This window comes from Rhinatrema bivittatum, chromosome 5 (assembly GCF_901001135.1).
Source record: "Rhinatrema bivittatum chromosome 5, aRhiBiv1.1, whole genome shotgun sequence".
Lineage (NCBI taxonomy): Eukaryota > Metazoa > Chordata > Amphibia > Gymnophiona > Rhinatrematidae > Rhinatrema > Rhinatrema bivittatum.
The window spans coordinates 231,321,341-231,347,420 of record NC_042619.1 but is presented as its reverse complement, the minus strand read 5'-3'; the positions used below and the strand labels follow the sequence as shown (position 1 = coordinate 231,347,420).

General features: G+C 45.8%; 1 protein-coding gene across 1 annotated transcript in view; it reads right to left on the bottom strand.

Moving 5' to 3' along the window:
• Positions 1 to 26,080, bottom strand: part of F5 (coagulation factor V) — a 145,242-nt gene that overhangs the window by 106,954 nt on the left and 12,208 nt on the right. Inside the window, exon 2 of the mRNA XM_029603432.1 lies at positions 13,855 to 13,943. Within this exon, the coding sequence (XP_029459292.1) occupies positions 13,855 to 13,943 (89 nt within the window). The remainder of the gene's footprint in view (positions 1 to 13,854; positions 13,944 to 26,080) is intronic.

The window sequence follows — 26,080 nt, the reverse complement described above, 5'->3', positions numbered from 1 at the left end:
GGTCATGGAATCCAGACAACTGGCGCCTCCAGCAGGTCATAAGTCAGTCCAGGAGTCGAAGCCGAAGAATGGTCAGAAGCCGGTCCAGTGGTCGAAGCCAGGAAAATGTTCGGAAGCCAGTCCAGGGGTCAAGCCAGGAGAATGGTTGGAAGCCGGTCCAGTGGTCGAAGCCAGGAGAATGGTCGGAAGCCAGTCCAGGGGTCGAAGCCAGAAGAAACAGTCCAAAGTGAGGAGAAGCAGAAGCTGGGAACAGAAGGACGGGAACAAGACCGAAGTGGACCAACAGCAGAGACCAGGATCAAGATAGGAACAGGAACTCGGAGCTCAGGAACCTGACTAGGAGCCAAGATACCAAGGCAAGGTCTGAGGAGCAGACCTTACCTTATATACAGGAACTCAAGGAGGAGTCCCAGGGAGGAGCCACGACGACTTCCTGACGTGGCCCCTTTAAAATTAGTCTTTAGCCACGCGTGTGGCTCTAGGCAGGCCCGAAGGGGGAGGAGTCAGCACGGCAGGAAGGAAGCCATGCCTCAACAGCGGCAACGGCCACGAAGAGAGCATTGGGGATGGCTGCCTGCTCCTGCAGGTGCCTCGGAGGTGGTCCGACGACGCAGGTGAGTGGCCAGCCCCAGTCGAGGACCGCCGCAGCCGGCGGCCATAACAGTACCCCCTCCTTTAGGCCTCCCCCTAGAAGGCTTGAGTTTTCCCGGGTGTTCAGTGTGAAAGTTCTTCATAAGATTCTTATCCAGGATGTTCTTAGCAGGCTCCCAGTATTTTTCCTCAGGCCCGAATCCCTCCCAAGCTAGGAGGTATTCCCATTTGCTGCCTCGTTTCTGGACATCAAGCACCTCACGCACCTGATATATAGTTTCCTCCTCTGCCCTGGGCTGTGGAGCTTCAGGAACCTTCCGAGTAGGCCAAGTGAGCACCAAAGGCTTCAGAAGGGACACGTGGAAGGAATTATGGATTCTTAATGTGGCAGGCAGACGAAGTTAATAAGTCACAGGACCTAACTGTCGCAGCACCGGGAAAGGCCCAATGTAAAGGGGCTAGTTGCATGGAAGGGACTCTCAAATGGATGTGCCTGGTGCTTAGCCATACCTTTTCTCCCGGACGGAACTGGGGAGCAGGTCAGCAATGCTTGTCAGCAAATGTCTTTGCAGTGTAAGCCGCTTTATGTAGCATCTGTTGGGTATGAACCCAGAGCCATTTCAACTGTGCAGCAGTTAGCTGGACTGCCGGTGATGGAACAGGCAAGGGCAATGGCAAGGGTGGCCTGGGTTGTCGTCCAAATACAATCTGAAAAGGTGAGGCCCTAGCTGAGGTACAGGCATGCGAGTTGTGGGAGAATTCAGCCCAGGAGAGAAGTGCCGCCCAGTCGTCCTGACGGGAGTTGACATACAACCGTAGAAATTGTTTTAATGTACAATTCATATGTTCCGCCTGACCGTTGGCTTGAGGGTGAAACACGGTGGTAAAGTCCAGAGAAATGCGAAACTTCTTACAGAGGTTGATCCAGTATCGGGCCATGAACTGAGGACCGCGATCAGATGTGATGTGCTGTGGCAGTCTGTGGAGGCGGAAGAATTGTAGCATGAACAACTGGGCCAAACAAGGAGCTGACAGGAGGGAGGGTAGTGGGATGAAGTGGGCCATTTTAGAAAACCAATCCACTACTACCCATATCACTGTGTTGCCCTCCGACGGCGGAAGATCCACAATGAAGTCTGTGGAGATGTGTGTCCAAGGCTTCGTGGGAGTAGGCAGCGGTTGTAAAAGTCCCCAAGTTTTTCCTGTAGGAATCTTGTGTTGAGCGCAGGTTGGGCATGAATCAACATATGCTCGTATATCCTTATGCATCTCAGGCCATCAGTAATATTGTTGGAGAAGTGTTTGAGTCCGGGCTCATCCAGGATGCCTGGCTAACTGGAAATCATGACCCCAGGCCAATACTTTGTTACGAAGTCTCTTAGGCACCACCGTTTTACCAGGTGGGACAGTGAATGTCGCAGAGAGGATAATGCAAGCCTTCAGTGGAGAAGGATCGGGATAAGGCATCTGCCTTAATGTTCTTGTTAGCTGGTCGATATCGAAGTTCAAAGTTAAAACGTGTGAAAAAGAGTGCCCAACGAGCTTGGCGCGGGTTCAGATGTTGAGCTTGCTGGAGGTACACCAAGTTCTTATGGTCAGTGTAGACTGTTATACGGTGTTGTGCTCCCTCCAGCCACTGCTGCCACTCCTCAAATGCAAGCTTAATGGCAAGAAGCTCTTTGTCACCGATGGAGTAGTTGCGTTCTGCCGAAGAAAATTTCTTAGAGAAATAGGAGCAAGGATAAGAAGTTCCCGAGATGTCATTCTGGCTTAAGACAGCTCCTACTCCTTCAGCTGAGGCATCCACCTCTACCATAAATGGACGTCTGGGATTTGGATGCTGGAGGCAAGGTTGTTGTAGGAAGGAGTTCCTGAGCGCAAGGAAAGCTTCTTCAGCCTCTAAAGGCCAGGCCTTGATGTTTGCCCCTTTACGAGTAAGGGCAGTGAGAGGTGCAGCCAGTTTAGAAAAGTTCTGAATAAAACTACGATAGTAGTTAGCGAATCCAAGGAAGCACTGGAGCGCACGTAATCCATTAGGTTGGGGCCATTCTTGGATACATTTCAACTTGGAGGGGTCCATCTGAAAACCTTGTTTGGAGATAATATACCCCAGAAAGTGTAGTGATTTTTGTTCAAAGATGCATTTTTCAATTTTTGCATAGAGACGGTTCTCTCTTAGGCGTTGCAAAACCTGAATAACATGTCGCCGATGCACCTGTAGATTGGAGGAAAAAATCAAAATGTTGTCTAAGTAGACTACTATGCAGACATAAAGCAGGTCTCGAAATATCTCATTAATTAGGTGCTGAAATACTGCAGGAGTGTTGGTCAATCCGAATGGCATAACAAGATATTCATAATGGCCATCTCTGGTGTTAAAAGCCATCTTCCATTCATCACCTTCACGAATCCTGATTAGATTATACGCTCCTCGAAGATCCAATTTTGAGAACACCCTGGCTCCATGTAGGCAGTCAAAGAGTTCAGCTATTAGCGGCAATGGGTATCGGTCCTTGATGGTGATAGCATTCAGCTCACAGAAATCGATACATGGACGCAGAGTCCCATCTTTTTTCCCAACAAAAAAGAAGCTAGCCCCGGCTGGAGATTTGGATCGTCGAATAAACTCCTTCTGAAGATTGTCTTGAATATATTTGATCTTAGCACGGGTCTCCAAGGCAGAGAACGGGTAGACCCTACCACGAGGCAGGGTAGCTCCAGGAACCAGATTAATGGCGCAATCAAATTCTCGGTGCGGGGGCAATGTATCTGCGGCCTTTTTGGAGAAAACGTCAGCAAACTGACTGTACTGGGAAGGCAAACCCTCATGAAGAGAGGTACAGATGTAACTACAGGAGGGAGTCGTTCCCTTAAGGCAGGTTTCATGGCATGCTGGACCCCAGTGAATAAGTCTTAAAGACGTCCAGTCGAACTGTGGATTGTGACGTTGCTACCACGGAATACCAAGAACGACTGGATGAATGGATTTCTGGATGACATAGAAGGTAATTCATTCAGTGTGGTTCGGTGCAATGTGGCAATCCAGTGGAACCTTGTGATGAGTTATTCTCCCCGGCAGGGGGTCTCCATGGATAGAGGATATAATCAACAGCCTTGGGCACAGACGAGTAGGGATGCGCAGTTGTTCCACCACATCTTGCAGGATGAAGCTTCCTCCGGCCCCAGAATCTACTAGAGCCAGTGTGGAGAATTTATGGCCTCCGAGAAGCAGGGTGACATGCAGAGTAAGTGGGGGAGCCAATGAAGTGATGCCTAGGGTTACTCTCCCAGTGGAGCCTAGGCTTGGGAGTTTCCCGGACGTGTTGGACAACGAGCAATGAGATGGCCCGATCCTCCACAATATAGGCAGAGACCTGCCTTACGGCGCCTTTGCCGTTCCTCCGGAGAGGGCCTCGTCCTAACTGCATCGGTTCTTCGACAGTCCCCTCTGTGGTGGATGAAGTTCGAGATACGGGAGATAAAGGATGAGAAGACGTAGGACCCGCTGTGCGCCTTCTTGTGCTCAGCCCTTCACAAGCCCTTTCCTGTAGATGGTGGTCAATCCTGGTTACTAGCTCAATAAGAGAGTCCAATGAGCGAGGCAGCTCGCGGGCTTCCAGTTCATCCTTAATTCTGGCTGACAATCCCTCCAAAAATATGGTCCGGAGATAGCTCTCCTCCCAATGGAGTTCTGACGCTAGAGTTCTGAATTCAATAGTGTAATCCGCCAGTGGACGTCCTCCTTGGCGAAGTTGCAGAAGGCTGGAACCAGCGACTACTTGTTTTCCTGGATCATCAAATACTGTTCGAACAGCTCCAAGAAGTTAGGAAGGTTTTGCAGGACTGGGTCTGACCGTCGCCAGAAGGGAGAAGCCCAAGCCAGGGCCTTACCCTCTAACAGGGATAAGATATATGTAGTTTTTGTAAGATCATCCAGAAAGAGGGAAACTTGGAGACGGAAGTGCATACTGCATTGATCGAGGAATCCCTGGCACAGGTGAGGTTCACCAGAATAGCGTGGAGGAGTTGGTAATGGAATTGCTGAATGAGTATTTCCCTGCACCACGGACGGTAGTGGTAATGGTGAAGGAACTGCATGAGCCACGACTACAGAATCGAGACGGGCGTTGAGTCAATCCAGGGAGGACGCAAAGGATTCTAATACCCGTTGTTGCGCCATAATCTTCTGGGCCAAACCAGGAATGGCCTGCAGAGCTGAGGCCTCTGCCGGGTCCATGGCCTTGGTATTCTATTACGGATCTGAAGGTGGACCCTTAGTCCGAGGTAGAGTTGGCGCTACCTAAGAGAGAATAAACCCTCTTAGGTCCCTACCATCGGAAGGCAAGGCCGGGTAAAGCAGAAGTTGAACAGGTACTTCGCCACTTGGACTTAGGTGAATCACTGAAGACTGAAGATAGGTCTGGATGCAGGCGCCTCCTGCAGGTCATGGAATCCAGACAGCTGGTGCCTCCAGCAGGTCGTAAGTCAGTCTAGGAGTTGAAGCCGAAGAATGGTCGGAAGCCAGTCCAGTGGTCGGCAAAACTTCATTGGGAAGCTCGGGCCGAACTTGAACCTGAACCAGCCCCTCTTTTTGGTTGTCGACTCTGAAAGGACTGAGACCTTCCTGAGAACCGAAATGTCTGAAATGATGAGTTCCTTTAGGGCCAAAAGCGCTGGAAGCCCCTGGCCCAACCCCTCATAGGCGAGGGGAGCTGTGACCTCTTTCTTTTATCTTCTAGCAACCGACGGATTGGAGATTCACCCTACTTACTGGCCAGCTTTTCCAATTCACTTCTGAATAGGAGAGATCCCTTAAAGGGCATCTTTGTGAGGTTTGTCTTACAAGTTGTGTCCGCTGACCAATTTCGCAGCCATAGTTGTCTTCTGGCTGCCATCACTGAGGCCACAACTCTGTCCGAGGTATGGCCTAGGTCAGAGCCTGCATCTGCTAAAAAGGCAGTGGCGGGCTCCATAGCCTCTCTGGAATGCGCCTCTGAGTTATCTGCCTCTCTCTTGAGAAGCAGGCATGAGCAAGCCACCAGGGCACAACAGTAAGCAATCTGTAGTGTCATTGCTGTCACGACAAAGGCTTGTTTAAGGATGGACTCGAACCGCCTATCATGCGTATCCTTTAAGGCTGCTCCTCCCTCCACTGGGATATTGTTTCTTCGAAATGGTGCAGACCAGGGCATCCACTTTGGTGAAACGCAGGTGTTCTCTGGCCATCAGGTCCAGTGGGTATAGGGCTTCCAATGCCTGACCTCCTTTAAAACTGGCTTCCAGGGCATCCCATTCCTCGTCAATCAGCTCCTGGATGACTTCCAGCATTGGAAAATAGCAAGAGGCTTTCTGTAGAGACAACAGGATGGGATTCTTCTTTAGTTCCGTCATAGGGTCCGTGCCAGGAACTCCAAGAGTCTTAAGGGTCTGGGAAACCAGGGCCGGCAATTCATCTCTATGGAAAAACCGTAACATGGTCTGATATGGCTCCAAGCCTAGAGGGATTTCCCCATCCTCCAATGAATCTGCATCCCCTTTGTCGTCCGTGGTGTCTAGGGCCCTGTCAGGGATACCCTTGGTGGGGCCTACTGATAGGGCTGGGAGAGCGAGGCCTTCTCGGCTGGAGTTCGGACCGGACAGGGGCAGGAGAGACAGACTGCACCTGTACAAAGGCGCAGGTGCAGTCTGTCTCTCCTGAAAAGGCTGCTGGGTCCATACTTAGCCCAGGAGAAACTGGGGTAGGTGCAGCTGAATTGTCCTCTCCCGAGATGGACACAGCCCCGGGATTACTTAGATCTGGGGTGCTACCGGATAAGATCGTGGATGACCCATCTTCTGAATGGGAGGAACCGGGCTTGGAATAGTTGTGCGAGTCCAACTCTCCCTGAACCTCCTCACAGTGCTGACACAGGAAGGACTCCAAGTCAGACTGTGTAGCCCTAATATGGCAGGCAGCACAAAGAGAGTATCACATGTGCTTTTTTGCTGCCAGAGCCATAATCAACGGTAACTTGTGCGTTCAGCCAGCTAGCGCCTGAAATCGAGCGCACAGAGATCCGGTCCCAATGTGCGTAAATAGAAGCGCACGTATGCACGCAAGTATGCGCGACGTTAGAGGCACAGCACATGCACGGGGCCGGCATGCACCACACATATCTATGGTCTATGGAGGGCAATGGAGACGCACAACACTGTGTGCAAGATGGCACTACCACGTGGAGCACCCAACAAGCTTGTGTTAGGATCTCCGGCCGCGTAAGGCCGTAGCTAGGTCCCCTTACCTCCGCAGGCAGGCGACCCACTCCAGCTCCCCTCCGTCGCCGCTCCTCGCAGCCGACACCGACCACCGTTACAGTGGCCTGCTCTCCCAGCATTCCTGCATGCCGCCACTTTGAGCGCCGCGTCTGGCCCCCCTAGGCGTGTGCTTGCGCCGCTGCTGTACATTTAAAGGGCCCGCGGCGGGAAAGTTCCCCGTGGCCCATGAAGATGACGTCAGACAGGGTGGGTATATATACCTTGCCCTGCCACTAGCACTTTGCCTCAGCATTGGGTCCAGCTCAGTCTTGAGTGTGAGTTCTGTGTTCCTGATTCCTGCCTGATCCAACATTCCTGCCTTGCTCCCTGTTCCTGATTCCTGATCCAGTTCCAGCTTTGCTTCCTGTTCCTGATTCCAGCGTTCCTGCCCCTCGTCCCTTTGAATTGATCTTCTGGTTCTGACCCTGCCTGCCTGACTCTGCTTGACCTCCGCCTGCCTGACCTCTGCTTGGTACCTGACTCTGCTTGAACTCCGGCTGCCCTGACCTCCAGCCTGTTTCTCCGTTTCCGCTTGTTTGCTGCCCATCCTGACCTCTGGCCTGTTCCTGGTTCCGCCTGCCTTGACTTCTGCCTGTCTGATGCCGCTTCAGCCTCTTCCTCTGGTTCCAAGCCTTGAGAGACCCCACCTGTCCTGCCTGCCCCGGTACCCAAGGGCTCAACCTGCGGGGAACGAGGTCTGGTATAGGTGATGCTCCAGTAAGGTCTTCTCTGCTTGTACCGTTTCCCGATGACGAGGACCAACAGGGATTGACTCCTGGTGGTAGCGCCAACCTCGTCTCGGCTCAAGGGTCCACATTCCCAACAGCCTGAAGCAGGGCCTAGCCCATCAGGGGGCCACTCAACCTGCTCAGAAGCCCCCTTCCCTTACCCAAACAGGATTGGGAAAGTCGTTGGTACGTGTGCTGAGCAAAGAGACCGGAGAAAGACTTACCGAAGGCCTTCCATGTCTCTGAATCGAAAAGAATCCTCTTCTACCTTTACTTACCTGGGCTCAGCGCTTACTGACAGAGTACGGCTTACTGACAGAGTAAGCTTACTGACAGCGCTTACTGACAGAGTACGGCTTACTGACAGAGTACGGCCAAAGCCCTCTCCCACGCAGCCCTCCGGCTGCGTGGGAGAGGGCTTTGGCCGTCATCGCTCGGTTTCCTGCACCCGCTGCCTTTCAGCTGCTTCAGCAGCAAAGTCCATGCCGGAAACCGGCTACCTGACCAAAGCACATCTCTGAGGGATCTCGGAAATCGCCTCAGGAATTCTCGACTGGGGAAGGGACCTTTAGGTATCACTGTAGGAGAGCGGGGCTCAGTCTTTCTCCAATTTAAAGATACATTTTCCTCTTCTAACTAGTATTGCGATCCCGCTATACCACCAATGCTGGTTTAGGGAAAGCACGTCCATCTCTGCTAGGAAACGAAGAGATACTGAAGGGCTAATGTCACTGCAGGGGTATATCTAAGTTGATGTCAGCTTTGAAACTTGACTCCATCTCCATCTTCTAGCAGGGAAGCACATAACCCATTGGTCCTGAGTTCATCTGGCTACACGCTAGGAAAAAAGAAGCTTAAATTAGGATAAAGGTTTCCAGGATAGAGCCCCTCACTAAACTTGACAAATGCTAAAAAGCAATGAAAATATAGGGTTACCACTGGACTCGGGTCAACCTGACTGGCTAACTCAATCTGGCTTTGCCCCATTCCATCTATTGCCTTGTGGTTCTAGTTTCTAGAGCTAGAAATACCTCTCTGGTACACAAATACATACAGTTATACATTGAATTGATACCTTCTAAAATTCCTCCTCTCCCAGCTGACTCCCTCTCTCATCTTACAAGCTGAAACTCTCCATCGCCCCCTCTACTTATGTCTAATCTCTATCACCTCCAATCTCCCAGTAGTTCCCTAACATCCCCCCCACCCAGCCAATCCCCTCTCTCACATTTCCCCCAACCACCACCAATTCCTTCTCTTACCTTCTCCAATGACTCCTCCTGCTACACAGCTGTGCACCTCCCAGGGTGCCTGCCATCACCCCTGCGGCACACAGGCCTCCAAAGCACAATGTGTCCAATAACACAGGCCTCACACCGGCACAACACTAAACTCTCTACTGCCACCATGGAATGAAATCCCTTGCCACCACTGCCCACTACCAGCGCACCTGATGTGATCCTGCTTCTGCTGGTGCCAATGCCACTATCACTGGTGTGACCTGTGTTCCCCAGTAACAGAGCCCGCTTGGCTGTCACTCACTCTCTGCCGCACATTACTGGTGCTCTGGCCTTTAATGTGGACCATTCCAGTACCACAACCCCACAGCCCAACACAGACAACTGCAAACTGACTCCCCCTGTGAACTCCATGACCCAACTCTACATGTGCGTGCATGTTCAAGGCAGACAAGCATCGCCTAAGTATCTTCTATAGAGGCTGCAGTACCTGCAGTACCCAGAAAGGGGCCACCTGGGGGCGCCATGCAATATTTAAATTAGGGGGTCGCGTTAGCAAGGAGAGCCCGAGTGCGTTGGCCCGCTGCCAGTTAGGAAAACCGATGCCAAGTTTATCTGTGTCAGTTTTCCTAAACACTGACAGGCAGGGGTTTCAGGAAACGGACGCTTCTCAATTGAGCGTCCGTTTCCTGCACCTGACAGTCAGTGTTTTTTTTAACTTTTTTTTTTGTTTAAAATTTGTTTACTTTTCCTCCTACTTAATATCTCAATGATTTTAAGTAGGAGGCAGTACAGAAAAGCATTTTTTTCTGCTTTTCTGTACTGGTTTAAGGAGCGCTCAGCTATTAACGTCTGCTCCAGGCAGGCATTAATTTAGATTGCTAAATGTGTGTCCTAGAAGCACTTTTTTTTTTTTTTTTTGCATCAGGAGTGAATGCTAATAGTCTCAATCAGATGCATTTGCTGGTGATTAACGCTATTAGACTCACTCCATGTTGGACATGCATTGTAGAGATGCTAATCCCCTTATTGCATAAGGGGATTCATTAGCGCCTATACAACCCATGTCCAACTGCAGGTTATACAGGGCGCTCGGCTGAGCACACTGTATTGCATCGGCCCCAAAATGTCAGTATCTTCTCAAATCACATTTTTTTCAGCCTTTCCAATTAAAACTGCCCAAGGTGGAATACAATTGTAAACAACTGTAAACATATCAAGTAATAACTGTCCGTTCCCAACTCACCCCTACTCTCGCTGATATTCCCCCCTCCCTCACCCTTACTTTTAACCCTGCTCCCTCTTCTCCCCCCTTTTTCAGATCCTCCCCCCCAGATCCCACCCAACTCCCCAACACCCTATTTCTAAGCATTTCTTGTCAGGCCTTCCTAAAACCCCCCAAAGTTTCAAACTACATTGTAAATACAGTGTAAATACCTTATAACTACCTTGTATATACCTTAGTTACCCTTTTAATGTAATGATTGTCTCATGTTGTTATTCTTCCAACATTTACTGTAAATCACTTTTTTCTGTTAGCTCCTTACTTATTCTGTAAGAGCATAGTTGCACTTCACTATTAATATCGTTACTAAGTTTCATGTAAGAAATAAGAAGCCTCTGTCCTATTTAATCTCGATGTTTTCTGTGAACCGATGTGATATCCCTGATCGAATATTGGTCTATAAAAATAAATAAATAAATAAATAAATAAATAAAATAAATAAATAAAACATCAAGAAGTTGCAGTACCAGCAGTGACCAAAAGGTGTCTATATTTCCTGTACAGATAGAAACTCAGTATTAGAATATAGTAACACAGTAAATGATGGCAGCTAAAGATCACATAGGTCCATCTAGTCTGCTCAGCAAGGTGTCTAGGGCAGTGGTTCTCAACCTGTTTTTGTCTGGGACACACCTGACAGATGGTTCTCACATGCGTGACACACTGAACATGTGACCATCACGGGGCTAAATGTAAACATGCACTCTGCATCCACAGGAATCCCCTCAACCCCCAGCAATGAGTGCAGAGCAGATCTAGGGCATTACCCTGTACAACTCGCCATATGAAAAAGATATTCTGATTCTGATGACATCTCAGTAAAAGCAAAACAAACTCCTTTTACTACCAGGCACAATAGCCTTGCTTATGAAAAGACAGTAATTTACCACTAATGCATATCCTATTGAGAAAACACAACAAATAAGATTGATACAAATGCCTACATGCTAGTAAATTACCTCACCTCGGTCACACACCCAGAACTGACCTTCACCAAGTAGTGAAAAACCACAAATTATAAATATGGAGACAGAAACTGGAATGGAAACCCAAAAAAGCCACTTTACATGCAGTGCAAACCTGGAGAAATGGAAAGAGAAATATAGCACCTAACAAACTCTCAAGATTTGCAATAATGCACTCAAACTAACCCGCACAAAGTTACACCTGTATTATGGAACACACTCAAACAGTAACAACCCTATCTAAGAAATACAACTATTAAACCAGGCCCTAAGCACTAATACATTTCCTATTGGGAAAACAGAATAAGCCAAACTGCTATAGAGCCCCACACAGAAATAATTGTAAAGCTATACTAAAAATGTTACAAAACAGCTGCTGAACAGAATAATATTCAACAATTAAAAACTCATAAAAATTATTAAAACATGTCCAAATATCAATAAAATATTTCAAAACAGCAGATATCGCATAATACCAAATAATTAAAATGGCAGTCAATCAAGAAAAATAAACTTAAAAAGCCACCTTTACTTACCCTCTCCAGCAGCTCTCCTACTCCTTTCCTTTCCAGGCCAACAGCACTCACCAGAAGCAGCAAGGGCTGCTGAAGCTCTGTCCTCACAGTCCTCTTTCTTAGCGCCCACAACCAGTCACTCACACACACACACACACACACACACACACCCCCAATTAGACCCCCACGACCAGTCTCGGTCTCTCTCACATCAGTCATCTTCCTGACCAGTTTCTCTTTCTCACACAGAAACACATCACCTCCCTGACCAGTCTCTCTATCAATCACACTCATGCTCTCAATCACACACAAATGCTCTCGCACAGTGCACCCATTCACACTAGCTCTCACCCAGGCACCTATTCACACCCACATGCTCTCACCCAGGCTTCCATTCACACAAGCTCTCACCCAAGCATCCACACCAACTCTCACCCAGGCTTCCATTTACACCCACACACACAAGCTCTCACCCAAGCACCCATTCACACCCACACACAAGCTCTCACCCAGGCACCCACTCACACTCACACCCACAGACACAAACTCTCACTTAGGCACCCATTCACACTCACAAACACAAGCTCTCACCCAGGCACCCATTCACACCCACAGACACAAGCTCTCACACGTTCACATCGTGTTTTTTTTTCCATCCGGCCCGATCGCGGTTTTGTTTATCAGCTGCACCCGAGCCGATAAACAAAAAACCCACCCCGACCCTTTAAAACTAATCCCTTAGCTTCCCCCACCCTCCCGACCCCCCCAAAAACATTTTACAGATACCTGGTGGTCCAGTGGGGGTCCCGGCCGTCGGCTGCCACTAACAAAAATGGCGCCGATAGCCTTTGCCCTTACCATGTGACAGGGTATCCATGCCATTGGCCGGCCCCTGTCACATGGAGGGCACACTGGATGGCCGGCGCCATCTTTAAAAATGGCGTGGGCCATCCAGTGCTCCTACCATGTGACAGGGGCCGGCCAATGGCACAGATACCCTGTCACATGGTAAGGGCAAAGGGCCATCAGCGCCATTTTGATTAGTGGCAGCCGACGGCCCGGGAGCAGGAGATCGCTCCCGGGACCCCCACTGGACCACCAGGTACCTGTAAAAAGTTTTTTGGGGGGGGGTCGGGAGGGTGGGGGAAGCTAAGGGATTCGTTTTAAAGGGTCGGGTGGGTTTAGGGGTTATTTTTGTGTGCCGTTTTTCCCGCCCTCCCCCAAAACGATAAGAGAACCCCCACGAACAATATCGTGGGGTTTTCCTATCATTTTGGGGGAGCCCCCGATTTCTGACGATTTTGAAAATATCGTACGATATTTTCAATCGCCCGAAGCCCGATTCACATCCCTAGTTCACACCCTCAGACACAAGCTCTCACTTAGCCACCCATTCACATCCACAGACACAAGCTCTCACCCAGGCATCCATTCACACCCACAGATACAAGCTCTCACCCATGCTCCATTCACACCCACAGACACAAGCTACCACTTAGGCACCCATTCACACCCACAAACACAAGCTCTCACCCAGGCACCCATTCACACCCTCAGACACAAGCTCTCATCCAGGCATTCATTCACACCCACACACACAAACTCTCACCAAAAACTTCTTCTTCCTTTACTGCAGGGATGGGCTCCAGTTCCACCATGGCTTTACTCCGGTGGGCCTTCTTTTTTCGCCTCCACAGGGATGGGCTCCCATAGCGGCCTTGCTTGGTCGGGGTCGGGTTTCCTCTTCACCACCACCGGGATGGGCTCCCGTGGCGGCTTTTCTTCGTCGGGGTTCGACACTGCCATTTCTCCCACCCCACCCCTGGGCTATGCGATGCCTGCCTCACCGGCCAATCAAAGGCTTCCTCCCTTCTTCCTACTCCCACTGGCAGGTAGAAGGGAGGAGGCTTCCGATTGGCCTGCGTGGGGGCAGGCAGAATGAAGGAGGCTTCCCACTGGGCAGTGGGGGTAGGAAGAAACGAGGCTTCCAATTGGCCCGTGGGAGCTGGAAAAAGGGAGAAGGAAAGTACAACAGGGCAGTGGGACACCGGGAGACGCGACACACCAGTTGAAAAGCGCTGGTCTAGGGTGTTGATGCTGCTCCATTCAGGTGACCCCCATGCCTTCTGTTTATAACTAAAAATAAAGTTATCTCAATCTGTGTTCAATGCTGTACTGATATTAGTTCATGTAATCACTTTCCCAGGAATTAAATCAAATACAGTAATTTATACTTACCAGAGAATCTGGAGGTTGGTTTTGCTTTCTGAAAGCCGGCTTCATACTCTCTGTATGCAATTTTCTTGAATAAATTGCCAGAACTGGAACTGGAATTTCAGAAATATAAAACTAAGAATGCTACATGCAAATAAATGGTTAGATTATTTAGAACAGGTGCATACTAGCAATTACTCAGACACTTCAACACAGCTAAACAAAGAGCCCACACCGGTGCTAAAATGCTCCAGCACTATTTATACGCTGTATTAAGCCCTTCAAATTAGAATATTAGTTTGCAGTAGGAACTATTTACGCCATTAGGTTTTCTAAATCTTATCCAGGAGTAGTTCTCTAAACCCTCTCTATCCCCCTTCCACACACAGACATGCACACCCAATAGGCCCCATCAAGGTGACTGTGCTCAAGTAGCTCCCTAATCCCTGATAAGTCCTGTAATAAGAATATAATGGTTGCAATGCTGGGTCAGACCACTGGTCCATCGGGCTCAGCATCCCAACTGCCACTGTAGATAAAATTAAAAATGAAGAACCACCCCAACATAGACTTAGCAAAAACTGACTGGATAACTGTATAAAAAATGATGAAAAGACAGTGGCACTAACAAACTTTATTGTAACAAAAATTATTAAAATCTGAAATGTTAATACAATAACCAAGCAGTTTAAACATCATCAGGAATTTAGAAAAAATACATGGGATCCTTAATGTATTTTATTTATTTATTTAACAGCTTTTTTTTTTTATACCAACATTCGTGGGTATATCATATTGGTTTACATTGAACTAAGAGAAATACAGAGCACAGGGACGGGGAGCCACAACAAGGGGGGGAACTAAACAAGGAAAAGGCAAAAGGAGCAATAAACTTAGGTTAATGTGATCTCTCTCGTATAGCGTTTACAAAAACAATTTCTAAATAGGTCGACATGTTTCGCAAAGCTGCATCAGGATAATTCACAGATACCTGGCTATTTACACATCAAAATGATCTCTACATAAATGTCACAATAGCCTGGATTAAGGTTTCAATAAATGCTTTTACAAAACCCTGTAATCTTTTACTAAAGCTTTCTCATTACACACTTTAATTCCTAAACGGGATATAATTGTGCTGTTTTGACAAAGGAAATGGAACGGCACATAGATTTACCCAAGGGAAGTGCTGCCTCACAAATCTACATTTTTTTTAAAGGTGTGACTAAACATGTGGACAAAGGTGAACCAGTAGATGTGGTGAATTTGGATTTCCAGAAGGCGTTCGACAAAGTCCCGCATGAAAGGCTTCTACGAAAACTAAAAAGTCGTGGGATAGGTAGCGCAATCCACAAAAGGACATCAAGTTGGTTAAAAGACAGGAAACAGAGAGTAGGATTAAATGGTAAATGTTCACAGTCAAAAAAGGTAAACAGTGGAGTGCCTCAGGGATCTGTACTTGGATGGTGCTTTTTAATATATTTATAAATGATCTGGAAAGGGGTACGACGAGTGAGGTGATCAAATTTGTGGATGACACAAAATTATGCAGAGTAGTTAAATCTCAAGCGGATTGTGATGAATTGCAGGAGGATCTTGCGAGACTGGAAGATTGGGCTTCCAAACGGCAGATGAAATTTAATGTGGGCAAGTGTAAAGTGATGCATATAGGGAAAAATAACCCGTGCTGTAGTTACACAATGTTAGGTTCTATTTTAGGAGCTACCACCCAGGAAAAAGATCTAGGCATCATAGTAGATAATACATTGAAATTGTTGGCCCGGTGTACTCTGGTGACAGAATGTTAGGAATTATTAGGAAGGGAATGACAAATAAAAAGGAGGATGTCATAATACCTCTGTATCGCTCCATGGTGAGACCGCACCTTGAATACCTTGTGCAACTCTCGTCACCGCATATCAAAAAGGATATAACTGCACTGGAGAAAGTGCAGAGAAGGGCGACCAAAATGATATGGGTGTGGAACGGCTGCCCTATGAGGAAAGGCTAAAGAAGTTAGGGCTGTTCAGTTTGGAGAAGAGACGACTGAGGGGGAATATGATAGAGGTCTACAAAATCATGAAAGGACTTGAACAAGTTAATGTAAATCGGTTATTTACTCTCTCAGATAATAGAAGGACCAGAGGGCACTCCATGAAGTTAGCAAGTAGCTCATTATAAACAAATCGAAGAAAATTATTTTTCACTCAGCGCATAGTTAAGCTCTGGAATTCATTGCCAGAGGATGTTGTTACAGCAGTTAGTGTAACTAGGTTTAAAAAAGGTTTGGATAAGTTCCTAGAGGTTAAAACCATAAACTGGTATGACGGTAATTAAATAAGCAATAGTAGCTTGTGATCTATCTAATGTTTGGGTACTTGACAGGTACTTGTGATTTGGTTTGGCCTCCCTTGGAGACAGGATGCTGGGCTTGATGGAACCTTGGTCTGACCCAGTATGGCAATTTCTTATGTATATTCTTATGACCTTCACACACAAATAGTTACCCCATATCCAGGCAGACACAGAGAGACAAAGGCAGCCCACAGACACCCAGCAGAGAGACAGCAACCCAACACCCAGACTGGCACAGAGACACAGGCATACCACACCTAGACAAAGACACAGACACACAGAGAGGCATATTCACAGAGAGGCAGATACACCATGCCCAGGCATAGAGAGAGAGGCTGGCAGACAGAGCATTTCATACAGAGAGATGTAGACCAGACACACAGACCAATGCACACCAGATGAACACAGACACACACTCCACACCACACCCAGACACACAGGCCACATACCATAATAAGAATCTGAACAAATTTAAAAAAATTAGGTGCCAACCAACGTTTTTTAAGAGCTGAGAAAAACTCCAACCCCCTGTCCAACTTTTTTTTTTGCTTTTTTACCTTTTTCATTCATTTCTCTATTTTTCTGTCTATTTTTGTATTTTTCTTAGTTTGTTCATTTGTTTTATTTTGTCATGTTTGGATTTGCTTATTTAACTTGTTTACAATTTAACCTTTATTCTCCCTTCCTCACCTGCTCCCTCTCTCCCCTCTACTTCCTCATTCTATCTGGCCTCTCTCCTCATTCCCCTCTCCATCCTCGCCACATCTTTTCCCTCAGTGGGTAACAACTGGGAGAAAAGAACTCAAAAATGAAATTTCAGACCTATTTTTGTTCATAGAATAAATAGAAAGTCTCAACCATGGCTTACTTCATCGCTACTATCTTTACACAAATTATTGCAAAGAAGTGAGCGAATTTGGGTTAAGAAACCTTCCTTTTCTAATGCAGCCGTATTCAGAATTTTGCTTAAAAATTACCAGATTGAATCACTTAAAGCCAAAAAAAGAATTTTTCGCGGTAAAAATTAAAGAGCTAGAAAATCATCCTAAGGCCTTATTTCACTTAGTTCACAGACTTGTTCAGGATCATAAATCTAATTTGATTTCTGTTGAATCTCTGTCAGCTGACACTTTTGCTAAATACTTTTCCTTGAACGTTGAAAATTTATCTTTAATTTTCAGCAATGTTATTCCTTGATTTCATAATGTTATAGTGTATAAACTGTCAATCTGGTCAACTTTTGAAGTTATTTCTTTGGAAATTTCAAACCTTATTTCAAAGATGAATAAGGTGTTTTGTCCTCTAAATAATGTCCCTGTGTTAGTTTTTAAAGCCGCCATTGACATCCTGAGTTTTTCTCTCTCAAGTATTGTTAATTCTTCACTCAGCACTGGTCTGCTGCCTGACTGCATTAAAAAAGCTGTAGTTAAACCTTTGTTGAAAAAGCCTCATTTAGACATTACCGACCTTGGAAATTACATGCACATCTCTTCCCTTCCCTTTGTTGCGAAAATCATTGAAGGTGCTGTTTTGCAACAACTTACAGACTTCCTTGAAAAAAACTAAATTCTTAACCCTCATCAGTTCGGTTTTCACCGGTCCAAGAGTACAGAATTGCTCCTCATCTCACTTATAGACACTCTGAAACGGGGGACTTGACAACGGACAGCAATTTTTATTGGTCTCCTTAGACATCTCGTCGGCTTTCCACACTGTCGACCATGAGATTCTTCTTTTTCGATTGCGTGAATGTGATATCACTGGCTCTGTTCTTGAATGGTTTACCATCTACCTTGAAAGTCATTTGCAAGCCATTCGTTTCAACATCAGCAGTCGTCAACCTCCTTCTTAAAATCTGGAGTGCCGCAAGGTTCAGCGTTATCTGCTACACTGTTTAATATCTACCTGCGCCTATTACTAAATTACTGACCAATGTCACAGATGGTTTCAAAATATATGCAGATGACATACAGTTTTTCATTAAAATTAGACCTTCTTGGCAAGAAACACTTGATCACCTACATCTATGCTTAACAACCATCAAACAATGGCTAAATCAAAATAAGCTTTCTCTCAACACAAAAAAGAGAGTTTTTACTCAAACATCATCCTCATTCTACACCTTATACAGATACCATTAGGTTTGATAATTCATCTTTTGCTTTGAACAAACCTATCAAAAGTCTTGGCGTCCTTCTTGACACCACGCTTTCATTTAAACCCCAGATTAACACCATCGTTAAATCTAGGTTTTTAAAATTACGTCTGATATCAGGTCTATTCCACTTGTTGTTTCTTATCATAGTGCGAGCTATTATCTTCCCACATCTAGACCATTGTAATAGTCTTTTGTTAGGCCTATCTAAATCTAATTTGCAGCCGTTACAATTACTACTTAACGCTGCTGCTAGACTAGTTTCTAGTACCAAACGATTTGAACATATTACACCTGTTCTGCTTCACTTAAAATGGCTACCAATTTCAGAACACATTAGATACAAAATTGCGATGACTGTGTATAAATTACTCAGTCCAGACTCTCCTCCCTGGATTAATGCCCTTCTCAGAATCTACCATCCTACTCGGCAATTAAGATCATCACAACGTGGTTTCCTGTATGTGCCTTCCGGCCGTCATGCCCATCTCGCATCTACATGGGAAACTGCTTTCTCTGTAGCCGCTCCCTCTACTTAGAACACCTTACCTTTTGAGGTCCGAATGCAGGAAAATCTGAAGAAATTTAGGCTTTCCTTAAAAAACTTCTTCCTCCAATGCTCCTAATGTAAGGTCTGAACTTCTAATGCTGGCAGTTCTATGATGTATTAGAGTCTAATGCTTTTGTATGTGATATTATTGTTGTTTGTTCTTGATATTATTTTATGGACGTTCTTTTGTAAATCGCCTAGGCCACAATCCTGTTGTTTTAAGCGATCAATAAATTTAAATAAATGAAATGAAAAATGAAATTACAAGTAATTTGTAACCTACCATTAAAATCATCCATTGTACCTGAAGACTGGAAGGTCGCCAATGTATATTTAAAAAGGGTTCCAGGGGTGATCCGGGAAACTATAGACCAGTGAGCCTGACTTCAGTGCCAGGAAAAATTGTGGAAAATATTCTAAAGATCAAAATCACAGAGCATATAGATCAGGGGTCAGGAACCTATGGCTCGGGAGCCAGATATGGCTCTTTTGATGGCTGCATCTGGCTCGCAGACAAATCTTTAATAAAAAAGTAAAAATCTAACAAAATGACATCTAACAAAAATCTAACAAAATGACATACGGCGTGCGCGCGCGCCGAATGATGTACCAGCAAGGGCGCGAGCCTCAGGGGCGTCCCCCTGAACTGACGTCATCCGCTTCCAATACAAAAGGTCTCAGAAATTGCTAACAGACGGGTCTATCCAGTACCGAGCAGTAGGAAGAGCTGCGTTAGTGCCTACGGCACCCGCGGTTACCGCACGCACAGTGCAGCTCACCTACCGCTCGATCCTGAACACTAATTTTATGTAAATGTAAACCGCGTCCGTAATGCCTTAGACCCGCGCAACCCATTTTACTGGATAGAGCGCCTATACAGTATCCTGGGTGCGCGGGCCTAAGGCTTCACGGCCACGCTGGTATCTGTCATTTCAAATGTCATTTGAAATGACAGATACCAGGAAGTCGGGACTGCCAGCCCCCCCTCCCCTCCTCCCGAAGCAGGGCTGCTGTTGTGCACACCGAGCTGAGGATTTCAGTACCTTGCCCATAGTGGTTCTTGGGTGGTAAACTCCTCATTTGAAACCCCAGCACTGTGCACATGGGAGGGTAATTTTTGAAAGGGGCTTCTATAGATAAAGCAATGCCTTCCCCGCAGAAATGGCGCTTTAGAAAAACTGTGCAACAGATAAGCGTGTAAAATTATGCACATGCACACTGTCTGCACTTCTGTGCTCACAGGGGAGAGGTTCCAGTGGGTGGAGCTCGGGCAGAGATGGGATTTATAACTCAAAATTACATGCACCAGAGAGCAAGTTTAATTGTGTGCATGGATAATTGCTGTAACTTATGTAGGATATTTGCCAGCTAACTCTATGCTCCTTGATTAGGATTATTTTCCCTATATGCATCATCTTGTACTTATTCACATTTGATTTCATCTATCATTTAAGTGCCCAGCCTTCCAGCCACGCAAGATCCTCCAGCAATTCCTCTGAATCAGCTTATGCTTTAACTACTTTAAATGATTTTGAGTCATCTGCAAATTTGATCACCTCACTCACTGCTCCCTTTTCTAGGTCATTAATGAATAAGTTAAACAATACTGCTCTCAGTACAAATCCCTGGGACACTCCACAACTTACTTCTTATCCACTGGGAAAATTGGCCATTTAGTCCCTACTATCTATTTCCTGTTTTCTAACCAGATACCAATCCAGAGTAGGATTTTATTCCTTATGGAAGACTCCAATCCCTCATAGGAAGGTGCTCCTTGAGCAGCTCTCTAATCCCTGACAGGCCCGGTGAGGGTGACTATGCTCTCTGTGGGGATATCCAACCCCTCATGCTCACTGTACTCCCTGAGCAGCTCTCCAACCCGACAGTCCCAGTGAGGGTGACTATGCTCTCTGAGGCGGATTTTCAAAGGGTTATGCGCGTATATTATGCGCGTAACCCTGAAAACCCGCTCCTGCGTGCGCCGAGCTTATTTTGCATAGGCTCAGCAATGAGCGCAAGCCCCAGGACGCGCGTATGTCCTGGGGCTTGAAAAAAGGGGCGGGGCATAGGCAGTCCGGAGCAGGGGCATGGCCAGAGGCCTCCGAAGGCCTGCTAGGTCGGCAGGCGCAATATAAATAATAAAGGTAGGGGGGGATTTAGATAGGGCTGAGGGGCGGTTTAGATAGGGGAAGGTGCGGTGATGCGAAAGGAAAGTTCCCTTCGAGGCCGCTTCGATTTCAGAGTGGCCTCGGAGGGAATGGGGAAAGCCATCGGGGCTCCCCTAAAGCTCGGTGCACGCAAGGCGCACAATTGTGCATGCTGACCCCGGATTTTATAACATGCACGCGGCTGCTCGGGCATTTTATAAAATCAGGCGTAGATTTGTGCGCGCCGAGTTGCATGCACAAATCTACGCCCACGCGTAGGTTAGAAAATCTGGCCCTCTGTGTGTATATCCAACTCCTCACGCTCACTGTGCTCCCTGAGCAGCTCTCCAACCGCTGACAGGCCCGGTGAGGATGACTACGCTATCTGTGGGATATCCAACCCCTCACAGGCCCAGTCAGGCTCACTGAGCAGCTCCCCAGCCCCTGACAGGCCCTGTCAGGCTCACTGAGCAGCTCTCCAACCCCTGGATAGAATTCTATCTGCATGACTGAACTCCCCAAGCATAAGAACATGCCATACTGGGTCAGACCAAGGGTCCATCAAGCCCAGCATCCTGTTTCCAACAGTGGCCAATCCAGGCCATAAGAACCTGGCAAGTACCCAAAAACTAAGTCTATTCCATGTTACCATTGCTAGTAATAACAGTGGCTATTTTCTAAGTCAACTCAATTAATAGCAGGTAATGGACTTCTCCTCCAAGAACTTATCCAATCCTTTTTTAAACACAGCTATACTAACTGCACTAACCACATCCTCTGGCAACAAATTCCAGAGTTTAATTGTGCGTTGAGTGAAAAAGAACTTTCTCAGATTAGTTTTAAATGTGCCACATGCTAACTTCATGGAGTGCCCCCTAGTCTTTCTATTATCTGAAAGAGTAAATAACTGATTCACATCTACCCATTCTAGACCTCTCATGATTTTAAACACCTCTATCATATCCCCCCTCAGCTGTCTCTTCTCCAAGCTAAAAAGTCCTAACCTCTTTAGTCTTTCCTCATAGGGGAGCTGTTCCAGTCCCCTTATCATTTTGGTAGCCCTTCTCTGTACCTTCTCCATCGCAATTATATCTTTTTTGAGATTCGGCGACCAGAATTGTACACAGTATTCAAGGTGCGGTCTCCCCATGGAGCGATACAGAGGCATTATGACATTTTCCGTTTTATTCACCATTCCCTTTCTAATAATTCCCAACATTCTGTTTGCTTTTTTGACTGCTGCAGCACACTGAACCGACGATTTCAATGTGTTATCCACTATGACGCCTAGAACTCTTGGGTTGTAGCACCTAATATGGAACCTAACATTGTGTAATTATAGCATGGGTTATTTTTCCCTATATGCATCACCTTGCACTTATCCACATTAAATTTCATCTGCCATTTTGATACCCAATTTTCCAGTCTCACAAGGTCTTCCTGCAATTTATCCCACTCTGTTAGTGATTTAACTACTCTGAACAATTTTGTATCATCTGCAAATTTGATTATCTCACTCGTCGTATTTCTTTCCAGATCATTTATAAATATATTGAAAAGTAAGGGTCCCAATACAGATCCCTGAGGCACTCCACTGCTCACTCCCTTCCACTGAGAAAATTGTCCATTTAATCCTACTCTCTGTTTCCTGTCTTTTAGCCAGTTTGTAATCCACGAAAGGACATTGCCACCTATCCCATGACTTTTTACTTTTCCTAGAAGCCTCTCATGAGGAACTTTGTCAAACGCCTTCTGAAAATCCAAGTACACTACATCTAACGGTTCACCTTTATCCACATGTTTATTAACTCCTTCAAAAAACTGAAGCAGATTTGTGAGGCAAGACTTGCCTTAGGTAAAGCCATGCTGACTTTGTTCCATTAAACCATGTCTTTCTATATGTTCTGTGATTTTGATGTTTAGAACACTTTCCACTATTTTTCCTGGCCCTGAAGTCAGGCTAACCGGTCTGTAGTTTCCCGGATCGCCCCTGGAGCCCTTTTTAAATATTGGGGTTACATTTGCTATCCTCCAGTCTTCCGGTACAATGGATGATTTTAATGATAGGTTACAAATTTTTACTAATAGTTCTGAAATTTCATTTTTTAGTTCCTTCAGGACTCTGGGGTGTATACCATCCGGTCCAGGTGATTTACTACTCTTCAGTTTAACAATCAGGTCTACCACATCTTCTAGGTTCACCATGATTTGATTCAGTCCATCTGAATCACTACCCATGAAAACCTTCTCCAGTACTTGTACCTCCCCAACATCCTCTTCAGTAAACACTGAAGCAAAGAAATCATTTAATCTTTCCGCAATGGCCTCATCTTCTCTAAGTGCCCCTTTAACTCCTCGATCATCTAACAGTCCAACTGACTCCCTCACAGGCTTTCTGCTTCGGATATAAATATATAAATATATATAAATATATATAAATATATCCGAAGGCCGTTGGCCGTAGAGGCAAAAACTATGAGTTTTTGCCTCTACGGCCAACTTTTTTTCAAATTCTCTCTTAGCCTGTCTTATCAATGTCTTACATTTAACTTGCCAACGTTTATGCATTATCCTATTTTCTTCTGTTGGAGCCTTCTTCCAATTTTTGAATGAAGATCTTTTGGCTAAAATAACTTCTTTCACCTCTCCTTTTAACCATGCCAGTAATCGTTTTGCCTTCTTTCCAGCTTTCTTAATGTGTGGAATACAACTGGACTTTGCTTCTAGGATGGTATTTTTTTTAACAATGACCACACCTCTTGCACACTTTTTACTTTTGTAGCTGCTCCTTTCAGTTTTTTTCTAACCATTTTTCTCATTTTATCAAAGTTTCCCTTTTGAAAGTTTAACACGAGAGCCATGGATTTGCTTATTGCCCCCCCCTTCCAGTCATTAATTCAAATTTGATCATATTATGATCACTATTGCCAAGCGGCCCCACCACCGTTACCTCTCTCACAAATCCTATGCGCCACTGAGAATTAGATCTAAAATTGCTCCCTCTCTCGTCGGTTCCTGAACCAATTGCTCCATAAAGCTATCATTTATTCCATCCAGGAACTTTATCTCTCTAGCGTGTCCCGATGATACATTTACCCAGTTAATATTGGGGTAATTGAAGTCTCCCATTATTACCGCACTACCAATTTGGTTAGTTTCCCTAATTTCTCTTAGCATTTCACTGTCAGTCTCACCATCTTGACCAGGTGGACGGTAGTATACTCCTATCACTAATAGTCTTCCCCGACATATATGGGATTTCTACCCATAAAGATTCAATTGTGCATTTAGTCTCATGCAGGATGTTTATCCTATTGGACTCTATGCCATCCTGGACATAAAGCGCCACACTGCCTCCCGGGTGCTCCTCTCTGTCATTGCGATATAATTTGTACCCCGGTATAGCACTGTTCCATTGGTTGTCCTCCTTCCACCATGTCTCTGAGATGCCAATTAAGTCTATGTCATCATTCACTGCTATACATTCTAATTCTCCCATCTTACTTCTTAGACATCTGGCACTAGCATACAAACATTTCAAAGTTTGTTTTTGGTTTGTATTTTCAATCTGCTTTTTAATTGATAGGGATAAGTTAAAATTTTTTAGCTCAGGTGAGTTTTTAGTTACAGGCACTTGTACTACTTTTCTTATTATTGGAACCTCACTGTCGGGATGCCCTAATTCTAATGCATCATTAGTATCCTTTGAAGATACCTCTCTCCAAACCATGTGCTGCTGAGCGACTTTCGGCTTTCCCCTTTGTTCTAGTTTAAAAGCTGCTCTATCTCCTTTTTAAAGGTTAGCACCAGCAGTCTGGTTCCACCCTGGTTAAGGTGGAGCCCATCCCTTCAGAAGAGACTCCCCCTTCCCCAAAAGGTTCCCCACTTCCTAACAAAACTGAATCCCTCTTCCTTGCACCATCGTCTCATCCACGCATTGAGACTCCGGAGCTCTGCCTGTCTCTGGTGACCTGTGCGTGGAACAGGTAGCATTTCAGTCTAACTTCAGTTAGTCAGCCAGAGTGACTCACTGCTCTCTTGATTAACAAATGTTGGTACCTAATCAAATCAAAGCACACTACCTCAACACCTTTCCAAGGTGATTAACTGAGCTAAACTTTTCAACCTTTTTATTTAGGTATACACTGTTCCTAGCTTATTTCTAGCTTCTGGCTACTTTTTTTTTTTTTTAATACAAACACTCAGTTCTGCTTACTAGCTGCCTTACTGACTGACTATTTAAAAATACAAAGTCTAACTTGTTTATTTGCTGCCTTACTGACTATTAAAAGGACAAACACACTAAATAATATTCCCAAATAGTTAACTTTGCCCCAATACTTTTAAAAAAGACAATGTCCCAAGCAAAAACTTACTGATTCCTTTCAGCCACCAGCATGGTGATCCTCTCCTCTCAGTGCTCCCACTGGAGCAGCTCTCCAATAGTAGTAATAATTTCTATTTCTAGCCCTCTTTTTTTTCTGAGACAACTCAAGGTGGATTACAACAATTCACGTGCAACAAGACCCAAAGTACTTAAAATCTGAGGCAACAGGAGATTAAAGTGACTTGCCCAAGGAGTGGTGAGGAGTGACTATACTCCGTAAGCAGCTCTCCAAACCTCTACAGGCCCTGTCACAGTGTGACTGTGCTCCCTGAGCCGCTCTCCAACCTCTGATGGAACTGTTGAGGGTGGCAGTGCTCCAGAAATAGAATGTTTATTGTTATGGGTTATGTTAACATTAGTAACTGTTTTTTACCTGTCAGTTGTATTTTATGCATTGCTCAGGTCATTACCTGCTTGAGCAAACTATAAACTGAAATAAATAAAAATAATAATAAATAACTGGCCCTGTCAGGGTGCTTGTGGTTCCTGAACAGTTCTCCAACGCCAGTACATTGAGAGCCATTGTCCTAAGGGTGCTGCTTGTGCATATACCTCTAGTACATTTGATTTATCTTGGGCAGTGCTGGTGTTATCACACAATGAATATCATTATGACATGTATACCTTTTATTGGCATGAACATTACCTATATGCTG